Source organism: Podarcis vaucheri, assembly GCF_965113315.1.
Source record: "Podarcis vaucheri genome assembly, chromosome: Z".
In the NCBI taxonomy this organism is placed as follows: domain Eukaryota; kingdom Metazoa; phylum Chordata; class Lepidosauria; order Squamata; family Lacertidae; genus Podarcis; species Podarcis vaucheri.
This window is the reverse complement of record NC_138758.1, coordinates 52,075,433-52,087,932: the sequence shown is the minus strand read 5'-3', so window position 1 is coordinate 52,087,932 and position 12,500 is coordinate 52,075,433. Positions and strand designations below refer to the sequence as shown.

At 41.4% G+C, this 12,500-nt stretch overlaps 1 protein-coding gene across 1 annotated transcript in view; it reads right to left on the bottom strand.

Moving 5' to 3' along the window:
• Window positions 1-12,500, bottom strand: part of LOC309524275 (spectrin alpha chain, non-erythrocytic 1-like) — a 199,323-nt gene that overhangs the window by 119,527 nt on the left and 67,296 nt on the right. Inside the window, 2 exon segments of the mRNA XM_082208732.1 lie at window positions 8,774-8,908; window positions 10,176-10,268. Coding sequence (XP_082064858.1) covers window positions 8,774-8,908; window positions 10,176-10,268 — 228 coding nt within the window.

The window sequence follows — 12,500 nt, the reverse complement described above, 5'->3', positions numbered from 1 at the left end:
CTATGGGGTGAAATCCACAACTATGGGGTCGAATCCTAAAGCAAACTCAAAAACTATGGGGTGAAATCCACAACGATGGGGTCGAATCCTAAAAAAGCCCCACATCTATGGGGTGAAATCCACAACTATGGGGTCAAATCCTTAAAAAGCCCCACATCTACGGGGTCAAATCCACACCTGTGGGGTCCAATCCTAAAGAAAGCTCAAAAACTATGGGGTGAAATCCACAACTATGGGGTAAGATTCACAACTATGGGGTCCAATCCGAAAAAAGCCCCACATCTATGGGGTGAAATCCACATCTATGGGGTGAAATCCACAACTATGGGGTCAAATCCTAAAGAAAACTCAAAAACTATGGGGTGAAATCCACAACTATGGGGTCAAATCCTAAAGAAAGGCCAACAGCTATGGGGTGAAATCCACAACTAGGGGGTGAAATCCTAAAGAAAGTCCAACAGCTATGGGGTGAAATCCTAAAGAAAGTTCAAGAACTATGGGGTGAAACCCACAACTATGGGGTCAAATCCTTCATAAAGCCCCACATCTATGGGGTCAAATCCACAACTATGGGGTCAAATCCTAAAGAAAACTCAAAAACTATGGGGTGAAATCCACAACTATGGGGTCAAATCCTAAAGAAAACTCAAAAACTATGGGGTGAAACCCACAACTATGGGGTCAAATCCGAAAAAAGCCCCACATCTATGGGGTGAAATCCACAACTATGGGGTCAAATCCGAAAAAAGCCCCACATCTATGGGGTCAAATCCACAACTATGGGGTCAAATCCTAAAAAAGCCCCACATCTATGGGGTCAAATCCACAGCGATGGGGTCAAATCCTAAAGAAAACTCAAAAACTATGGGGTGAAATCCACAACTATGGGGTCAAATCCTCAAAAAGCCCCACATCTATGGGGTGAAATCCACACCTGTGGGGTCAAATCCTAAAGAAAGCTCAACATCTATGGGGTGAAATCCACACCTGTGGGGTCCAATCCTAAAAAGGCCCCACATCTATGGGTTGAAATCCACAACTATGGGGTCAAATCCTAAAAAAGCCCCACATCTATGGGGTCAAATCCACAACTATGGGGTGAAATCCTAAAGAAAAATCAACATCTATGGGGTGAAACCCACCACTATGGGGTCAAATCGTAAACAAGCCCCACAACTATGGAGTCAAATCCTAAAGAAAACTCAAAAACTATGGGGTGAAATCCATAACTATGGGGTCAAATCCTCAAAAAGCCCCACATCTATGGGGTCAAATCCACAACTATGGGGTGAAATCCTAAAGAAAGTCCAACAGCTATGGGGTGAAATCCTAAAGAAAGTTCAAGAACTATGGGGTGAAATCCACAACTATGGGGTCAAATCCTAAAGAAAGTCCAACAGCTATGGGGTGAAATCCACAACTATGGGGTCAAATCCTAAAGAAAACTCAAAAACTATGGGGTGAAATCCACAACTATGGGATCGAATCCTAAAAAAGCCCCACATCTATGGGGTGAAATCCACAACTATGGGATCGAATCCTAAAAAAGCCCCACATCTATGGGGTGAAATCCACAACTATGGGGTCAAATCCTAAGGAAAACTCAAAAACTATGGGGTGAAATCCACAACTAGGGGGTCAAATCCTAAGAAAGCCCCACATCTATGGGGTGAAATCCACATCTATGGGGTGAAATCCACATCAATGGGGTGAAATCCACAACTATGGGGTCCAATCCTAAAGAAAGCTCAACATCTATGGGGTGAAATCCAAAATTATGGGGTAAAATCCTAAAGAAAGCTCAACTGCTATGGGGTGAAATCCGCAACTATGGGGTCAAATCCTAAAAAAGCCCCACATCTATGGGGTGAAACCCACAACTATGGGGTCAAATCCTAAAGAAAACTCAAAAACTGTGGGGTGAAATCCACAACTATGGGGTCATATCCGAAAAAAGCCCCACATCTATGGGGTGAAATCCACAACTATTGGGTCCAATCCTAAAGAAAGCTCAACATCTATGGGGTGAAATCCACAACTATGGGGTCAAGTCCTTAAAAAGCCCCACATCTATGGGGTGAAATCCACAACTATGGGATCAAATCCTAAAGAAAACTCAAAAACTATGGGGTGAAACCCACAACTATGGGGTCAAGTCCTTAAAAAGCCCCACATCTATGGGGTCAAATCCACAACTATGGGGTCAAATCCTAAAGAAAACTCAAAAACTATGGGGTGAAATCCACAACTATGGGGTCCAATCCTAAAAAAGCCCCACAACTATGGGGTCAAATCCACAACTATGGGGTCAAATCCGAAAGAAAACTCAAAAACTATGGGGTGAAATCCACAACTATGGGGTCGGATCGTCAAAAAGCCCCACATCTATGGGGTGAAATCCACAACTATGGGGTAAGATTCACAACTATGGGGTCGAATCCTAAAAAGCCCCACATCTATGGGGTCAAATCCACAACTATGGGGTCAAATCCTAAAGAAAGCCCCACAGCTATGGGGTGAAATCCACAACTAGGGGGTCAAATCCTAAAGAAAGTCCAACAGCTATGGGGTGAAATCCTAAAGAAAGTTCAAGAACTATGGGGTGAAATCCACAACTATGGGGTCATATCGGAAAAAAGCCCCACATCTATGGGGTGAAATCCTAAAGAAAGCTCAACTGCTATGGGGTGAAATCCACAACTATGGGGTGAAATCCTAAAGAAAGCTCAACATCTATAGGGTGAAGTCCACATCTATGGGGTGAAATCCTAAAGAAAGCTCAACTGCTATGGGGTGAAATCTGAAAGAAAGCTGAACTATGGGGTGGAATGCTTTGGAAAAGCTGAACTATGGGGGGGAAGCCGAACTATGGGGGGGAAAGCTGAACTATGGGGGGAAAGCTGAACTATGGGGGAAATGCTTTGAAAAAGCTGAACTATGGGGGGAAAGCTGAACTATGGGGGGAAACGCTTTGAAAAAGCTGAACTATGGGGGGAAACGCTGAACTATGGGGGGAAACGCTTTGAAAAAGCTGAACTATGGGGGAAAAAGCTGAACTATGGGGGGAAACGCTTTGAAAAAGCTGAACTATGGGGGGAAATGCTTTGAAAAAGCCGAACTATGGGGGGGAAAGCTGAACTATGGGGTGAAATCCTAAAGAAAAATCTGAACTATGGGGGGGAAAGCTGAACTATGGGGGGAAACGCTGAACTATGGGTGGAAACGGGTTGGAAAAACTGAACTATGGGGGGGAAAGCTGAACTATGGGGGGAAACGCTTTGAAAAAGCTGAACTATGGGGGGAAATGCTTTGAAAAAGCCGAACTATGGGGGGGAAAGCTGAACTATGGGGTGAAATCCTAAAGAAAAATCTGAACTATGGGGGGGAAAGCTGAACTATGGGGGGAAACGCTGAACTATGGGGGGAAACGGGTTGGAAAAACTGAACTATGGGGGGGAAAGCTGAACTATGGGGGGAAACGCTTTGAAAAAGCTGAACTATGGGGGGGAAGCTGAACTATGGGGGGAAATGCTTTGAAAAAGCCGAACTATGGGGGGAAACGCTTTGAAAAAGCTGAACTATGGGGGGGAAGCTGAACTATGGGGGGGGAAGCTGAACTATGGGGGAAAATGCTTTGAAAAGGCTGAACTATGGGGGGAAACGCTTTGAAAAAGCTGAACTATGGGGGGAAACGCTGAACTATGGGGGGAAACGCTTTGAAAAAGCTGAACTATGGGGGGGGGGAAACGCTTTGAAAAAGCTGAACTATTGGGGGAAAGCCGAACTATGGGGGGAAATGCTTTGAAAAAGCTGAACTATGGGGGGAAAGCTGAACTATGGGGGGAAACGCTGAACTATGGGGGAAAACGCTTTGAAAAAGCTGAACTATGGGGGGAAAGCTGAACTATGGGGGAAACGCTGAACTATGGGGGGAAACGCTTTGAAAAAGCCAAACTATGGGGGAAAACGTTGAACTATGGGGGAAAACGTTGAACTATGGGGGGAAATGCTTTGAAAAAGCCGAACTATGGGGGGAAACGCTTTGAAAAAGCTGAACTATGGGGGAAACGCTGAACTATGGGGGGAAACGCTTTGAAAAAGCCGAACTATGGGGGGAAACGCTTTGAAAAAGCTGAACTATGGGGGGAAACACTGAACTATGGGGGGAAACGCTTTGAAAAAGCTGAACTATGGGGGGAAACGCTGAACTATGGGGGGAAATGCTTTGAAAAAGCTGAACTATGGGGGGGAAACGCTTTGAAAAAGCTGAACTATTGGGGGAAAGCCGAACTATGGGGGGAAATGCTTTGAAAAAGCTGAACTATGGGGGGAAAGCTGAACTATGGGGGGAAACGCTGAACTATGGGGGAAAACGCTTTGAAAAAGCTGAACTATGGGGGGAAAGCTGAACTATGGGGGAAACGCTGAACTATGGGGGGAAACGCTTTGAAAAAGCCAAACTATGGGGGGAAACGTTGAACTATGGGGGAAAACGTTGAACTATGGGGGGAAATGCTTTGAAAAAGCCGAACTATGGGGGGAAACGCTTTGAAAAAGCTGAACTATGGGGGGAAACGCTGAACTATGGGGGGAAATGCTTTGCAAAAGCTGAACTATGGGGGGAAACGCTGAACTATGGGGGGAAATGCTTTGAAAAAGCTGAACTATGGGGGAAAGCTGAACTATGGGGGGAAACGCTGAACTATGGGGGAAAACGCTTTGAAAAAGCTGAACTATGGGGGGAAAGCTGAACTATGGGGGAAACGCTGAACTATGGGGGGAAACGCTTTGAAAAAGCCAAACTATGGGGGGAAACGTTGAACTATGGGGGAAAACGTTGAACTATGGGGGGAAATGCTTTGAAAAAGCCGAACTATGGGGGGAAACGCTTTGAAAAAGCTGAACTATGGGGGGAAACGCTGAACTATGGGGGGAAACGCTTTGAAAAAGCCGAACTATGGGGGGAAACGCTTTGAAAAAGCTGAACTATGGGGGGAAACGCTGAACTATGGGGGGAAACGCTTTGAAAAAGCTGAACTATGGGGGGAAACGCTGAACTATGGGGGGAAATGCTTTGAAAAAGCTGAACTATGGGGGGGGAAACGCTTTGAAAAAGCTGAACTATTGGGGGAAAGCCGAACTATGGGGGGAAATGCTTTGAAAAAGCTGAACTATGGGGGGAAAGCTGAACTATGGGGGGAAATGCTGAACTATGGGGGAAAACGCTTTGAAAAAGCTGAACTATGGGGGGAAAGCTGAACTATGGGGGAAACGCTGAACTATGGGGGGAAACGCTTTGAAAAAGCCAAACTATGGGGGAAAACGTTGAACTATGGGGGAAAACGTTGAACTATGGGGGGAAATGCTTTGAAAAAGCCGAACTATGGGGGGAAACGCTTTGAAAAAGCTGAACTATGGGGGGAAACGCTGAACTATGGGGGGAAACGCTTTGAAAAAGCCGAACTATGGGGGGAAACGCTTTGAAAAAGCTGAACTATGGGGGGAAACGCTGAACTATGGGGGGAAATGCTTTGAAAAAGCTGAACTATGGGGGGAAACGCTGAACTATGGGGGGAAATGCTTTGAAAAAGCTGAACTATGGGGGGGAAACGCTTTGAAAAAGCTGAACTATTGGGGGAAAGCCGAACTATGGGGGGAAATGCTTTGAAAAAGCTGAACTATGGGGGAAAGCTGAACTATGGGGGGAAACGCTGAACTATGGGGGAAAACGCTTTGAAAAAGCTGAACTATGGGGGGAAAGCTGAACTATGGGGGAAACGCTGAACTATGGGGGGAAACGCTTTGAAAAAGCCAAACTATGGGGGAAAACGTTGAACTATGGGGGGAAACGTTGAACTATGGGGGGAAATGCTTTGAAAAAGCCGAACTATGGGGGGAAACGCTTTGAAAAAGCTGAACTATGGGGGGAAACGCTGAACTATGGGGGGAAACGCTTTGAAAAAGCCGAACTATGGGGGGAAACGCTTTGAAAAAGCTGAACTATGGGGGGAAACGCTGAACTATGGGGGGAAATGCTTTGAAAAAGCTGAACTATGGGGGGAAACGCTGAACTATGGGGGGAAATGCTTTGAAAAAGCTGAACTATGGGGGGGAAACGCTTTGAAAAAGCTGAACTATTGGGGGAAAGCCGAACTATGGGGGGAAATGCTTTGAAAAAGCTGAACTATGGGGGAAAGCTGAACTATGGGGGGAAACGCTGAACTATGGGGGAAAACGCTTTGAAAAAGCTGAACTATGGGGGGAAAGCTGAACTATGGGGGAAACGCTGAACTATGGGGGGAAACGCTTTGAAAAAGCCAAACTATGGGGGGAAACGTTGAACTATGGGGGAAAACGTTGAACTATGGGGGGAAATGCTTTGAAAAAGCCGAACTATGGGGGGAAACGCTTTGAAAAAGCTGAACTATGGGGGGAAACGCTGAACTATGGGGGGAAATGCTTTGCAAAAGCTGAACTATGGGGGGAAATGCTGAACTATGGGGGGAAATGCTTTGAAAAAGCTGAACTATGGGGTGGAAAGCTGAACTATGGGGGGAAACGCTTTGAAAAAGCCGAACTATGGGGGGAAATGCTTTGAAAAAGCTGAACTATGGGGGGAAACGCTGAACTATGGGGGGAAACGCTTTGAAAAAGCCGAACTATGGGGGGAAACGCTTTGAAAAAGCTGAACTATGGGGGGAAACGCTGAACTATGGGGGGAAATGCTTTGAAAAAGCTGAACTATGGGGGGAAACGCTGAACTATGGGGGGAAATGCTTTGAAAAAGCTGAACTATGGGGGGGAAACGCTTTGAAAAAGCTGAACTATTGGGGGAAAGCCGAACTATGGGGGGAAATGCTTTGAAAAAGCTGAACTATGGGGGAAAGCTGAACTATGGGGGGAAACGCTGAACTATGGGGGAAAACGCTTTGAAAAAGCTGAACTATGGGGGGAAAGCTGAACTATGGGGGAAACGCTGAACTATGGGGGGAAACGCTTTGAAAAAGCCAAACTATGGGGGAAAACGTTGAACTATGGGGGAAAACGTTGAACTATGGGGGGAAATGCTTTGAAAAAGCCGAACTATGGGGGGAAACGCTTTGAAAAAGCTGAACTATGGGGGAAAACGTTGAACTATGGGGGGAAACGCTTTGAAAAAGCCGAACTATGGGGGGAAACGCTTTGAAAAAGCTGAACTATGGGGGGAAACGCTGAACTATGGGGGGAAACGCTTTGAAAAAGCTGAACTATGGGGGGAAACGCTGAACTATGGGGGGAAATGCTTTGAAAAAGCTGAACTATGGGGGGGAAACGCTTTGAAAAAGCTGAACTATTGGGGGAAAGCCGAACTATGGGGGGAAATGCTTTGAAAAAGCTGAACTATGGGGGGAAAGCTGAACTATGGGGGGGAAACGCTGAACTATGGGGGGAAACGCTTTGAAAAAGCTGAACTATGGGGGGAAAGCTGAACTATGGGGGAAACGCTGAACTATGGGGGGAAACGCTTTGAAAAAGCCAAACTATGGGGGAAAACGTTGAACTATGGGGGAAAACGTTGAACTATGGGGGGAAATGCTTTGAAAAAGCCGAACTATGGGGGGAAACGCTTTGAAAAAGCTGAACTATGGGGGGAAACGCTGAACTATGGGGGGAAACGCTTTGAAAAAGCCGAACTATGGGGGGAAACGCTTTGAAAAAGCTGAACTATGGGGGGAAACGCTGAACTATGGGGGGAAACGCTTTGGAAAAGCTGAACTATGGGGGGAAAGCTGAACTATGGGGGGAAACGCTGAACTATGGGGGAAAACGCTTTGAAAAAGCTGAACTATGGGGGGAAAGCTGAACTATGGGGGAAACGCTGAACTATGGGGGGAAACGCTTTGAAAAAGCCAAACTATGGGGGAAAACGTTGAACTATGGGGGAAAACGTTGAACTATGGGGGGAAATGCTTTGAAAAAGCCGAACTATGGGGGGAAACGCTTTGAAAAAGCTGAACTATGGGGGGAAACGCTGAACTATGGGGGGAAACGCTTTGAAAAAGCCGAACTATGGGGGGAAACGCTTTGAAAAAGCTGAACTATGGGGGGAAACGCTGAACTATGGGGGGAAATGCTTTGAAAAAGCTGAACTATGGGGGGAAACGCTGAACTATGGGGGGAAATGCTTTGAAAAAGCTGAACTATGGGGGGGAAACGCTTTGAAAAAGCTGAACTATTGGGGGAAAGCCGAACTATGGGGGGAAATGCTTTGAAAAAGCTGAACTATGGGGGAAAGCTGAACTATGGGGGGAAACGCTGAACTATGGGGGAAAACGCTTTGAAAAAGCTGAACTATGGGGGGAAAGCTGAACTATGGGGGAAACGCTGAACTATGGGGGGAAACGCTTTGAAAAAGCCAAACTATGGGGGAAAACGTTGAACTATGGGGGAAAACGTTGAACTATGGGGGGAAATGCTTTGAAAAAGCCGAACTATGGGGGGAAACGCTTTGAAAAAGCTGAACTATGGGGGGAAACGCTGAACTATGGGGGGAAATGCTTTGCAAAAGCTGAACTATGGGGGGAAACGCTGAACTATGGGGGGAAATGCTTTGAAAAAGCTGAACTATGGGGTGGAAAGCTGAACTATGGGGGGAAACGCTTTGAAAAAGCCGAACTATGGGGGGAAACGCTTTGAAAAAGCCGAACTATCAGGGAAAATGGGCTTTTGGAAAGCTGAACTATGGGGCAAAATCTCCGCCCAAAGCCCCACACTTATGGGGCGGAAAGGTTACCTTGTTGGTGCTGTTGAGTAAGGTCAGGATATCGCCCTTTTTCATGGTCACCTCGCGGGGGCTTTTCTCCTGGTAGTCGTAGAGGGCGAGGACCAGTTCCTTGCCGGTCTCGTCGTCGGTGGGAGCGACTTGTTGCTGGGGAGAGAGATGTGGGGATTAATAATAATAATAATAATAATAATAAATTAATAATGATTAATAACTAGTAATAATATTATATTATTTATATTCTAATGTGATAATAATGCCCGTTTCGCCGTCGGTGGGAGCGACTTGTTGCTGGGGAGGGAGAGGCGGAGATTAATAATAATCATCATCATCATCATCATCATAAATTAATAATAAATTAATAATAATAATAATTAATAACTAATAATAATATTATATTATTTATATTCTAACATGATGATAATGCCCGTTTCGCCGTCGGTGGGAGCGACTTGTTGCTGGGGGGGGGGAGAGGCGGAGATTAATCATCATCATCATCATCATAAATTAATAATAAATTAATAATAATAATTAATAACTAATAATAATATTATATTATTTATATTGTAATATGATGATAATGCCCGGAATAATTACGGAATAATCTGAATTGCAACCACCGGATTTGCAAATTGCAATAGAATATAATACCATACTGTAGAATACAAAATAGAATATAAAATAAAATATAACATAAAATATAAAATATATAATATAATATAATATAATATAATATAATATAATGTAATGTAATGTAATGTATAATAATATAATATAATATAATATAATATAATATAATATAATATAATATAATATAATATAATATTCTTCCCCATAATAATAATAATAATGATAATAATAATATATATTCTTAATAATAATAATAATAATAATAATAATAATAATAATAATATATTCTTAACCGGCAGGCCTGGGCTTAAATGTTGCTATAATAATAATAATAATAATAATAATAATAATAATAATAATAATAATAATAATAATAATTTCTTACCCGGCAGGCCTGGGCTTAAATGCTGCTATAATAATAATAATAATAATAATAATAATAATAATAATAATAATAATAATAATTTCTTACCTGGCAGGCCTGGGCTTAAATGCTGCTATAATAATAATAATAATAATAATAATAATAATAATAATAATAATAATAATAATTTCTTACCCGGCAGGCCTGGGCTTAAATGCTGCTATAATAATAATAATAATAATAATAATAATAATAATAATAATTTCTTACCTGGCAGGCCTGGGCTTAAATGCTGCTATAATAATAATAATAATAATAATAATAATAATAATAATAATTTCTTACCTGGCAGGCCTGGGCTTAAATGCTGCTATAATAATAATAATAATAATAATAATAATAATAATAATAATTTCTTACCCGGCAGGCTTGGGCTTGCTCCCGCAGCGCTTGAATGCTGCTTCCGTAGGCGCTCAGATCCGACATCAGCGCTTCGTGCTTTTTGAGGAGCGCCTGAAAGACGGGAAGGAAAAATGACGGAAGAAATCAAGAATAATTCCAATTGCAAAATGGCAAAAAGCGGATTTGCAACGGAATAATTACGGAATAATCTGAATTGCAACCACCGGATTTGCAAATTGCAATAGAATATAATACCATACTGTAGAATACAAAATAGAATATAAAATAAAATATAACATAAAATATAAAATATGTAATATAATATAATATAATATAATATAATATAATATAATATATAATGTAATGTAATGTAATGTATAATATAATATAATATAATATAATATAATATAATATAATATAATATAGTAGAATTGCAATTGCACTATTGCATTTTTTTGGCAAATGGGAAATGACGGAAGAAATCAAGAATAATTCCAATTGCAAAATTGCAAAAACCGGATTTGCAACGGAATAATTACGGAATAATCTGAATTGCAACCACCGGATTTGCAAATTGCAATAGAATATAATACCATACTGTAGAATACAAAATAGAATATAAAATAAAATATAACATAAAATATAAAATATGTAATATAATATAATATAATATAATATATAATGTAATGTAATGTAATGTAATGTATAATATAATATAATATAATATAATATAATATAATATAGTAGAATTGCAATTGCACTATTGCATTTTTTTGGCAAATGGGAAATGACGGAAGAAATCAAGAATAATTCCAATTGCAAAATTGGAAAAACCGGATTTGCAACGGAATAATTACGGAATAATCTGAATTGCAACCACCGGATTTGCAAATTGCAATAGAATATAATACAATATGATCTAATACAAAATTGAAGATAAAAGAAAATATAACATAAAATATAAAAGATGTAATGTATACTATAATATAAAATAATTTGAATTGCAACCACCGGATTTGCAAATTGCAATAGAATATAATACAATATGATATAACACAAAATAGAAGATAAAAGAAAATATAGCATAAAATATAAAAGATGTAATGTATACTATAATATAATATAATTATATTGCATTTTTTTGGCAAATGTAATATAAAATATAATTTAATAAAGTGAATAAGTAGAATTGCAATTGCACTATTGCATTTTTTTGGCCAATGTAAAATAAAATATAATCTAATAAAGTGAATAAGTAGAATTGCAGTTGCACTATTGCATTTTTTGGGCAAACGACGGAAGAAATCAAGAATAATTCCAACTGCAAAATTGCAAAAAGCGGATTTGCAATGGAATAATTACAGAAGAATTTGAATTGCAAATTGCAATAGAATATAATACAATATGATATAATACAAAATAGAATATAAAATAAAATATAACATAAAATATAAAATATGTAATGTAATATGTAATGTAATATATAATATAATATAATATAATATAATATAATATAATATAATATAATATAATATAATATAATATAATATAATAGAGAGAGAGAAGGAAGGAAGGAAGGGGAGAGAGAGAAGGAAGGAAGGAAGGAAGGAGAGAAAAAGAGAGGGATAGAGAGAGAGAAGGAAGGAAGGAAGGAAGGAAGGAAGGAGAGATAGAGAGAGAAGAGGAGAGACAGAGAGGGAAGGAAGGAAGGAGAGAGAGAGAGAGAGAATGAAGGAAGGAGAGAAAAAGAGAGAGAAGGAAGGAAGGAGAGATAGAGAGAGAAGAGGAGAGACAGAGAGGGAAGGAAGGAAGGAGAGAGAGAGAGAGAGAGAGAGAGAGAGAGAAGGAAGGAAGGAGAGAAAAAGAGAGGGATAGAGAGAGAGAAGGAAGGAAGGAAGGAAGGAAGGAAGGAAGGAAGGAGAGATAGAGGTAGAGAGAGAAGAAGAGAGACAGAGAGAAGGAAGGAAGGAAGGAGAGAGAAGGAAGGGAGAGAGGGGGAGGGAGGAAGGAGGGAGGGAGAGAGAGAAGGAAGGAAGGAGAGAGAAAGAGAGAGGGACAGAGAGAGAGAAGGAAGGAAGGAAGGAAGGAAGGAAGGAAGGAAGGAGAGATAGAGGTTGAGAGAGAGGAAGAGAGACAGAGAGAAGGAAGGAAGGAAGGAGAGAGAGAAGGATGGGGAGAGAGGGGGAGGAAGGAAGGAAGGAGAGAGAGAAGGAAGGGGAGAGAGGGGGAGGAAGGAAGGAGGGAGAGAGAGGGAGACAAGGAAGGAAGGAAGGAGATATAGAGAGGGGAGGGAGAGAAGGAAGGAGAGAGAGAAATAAGGAAGGAAAGAAGGAGAAAGAGATG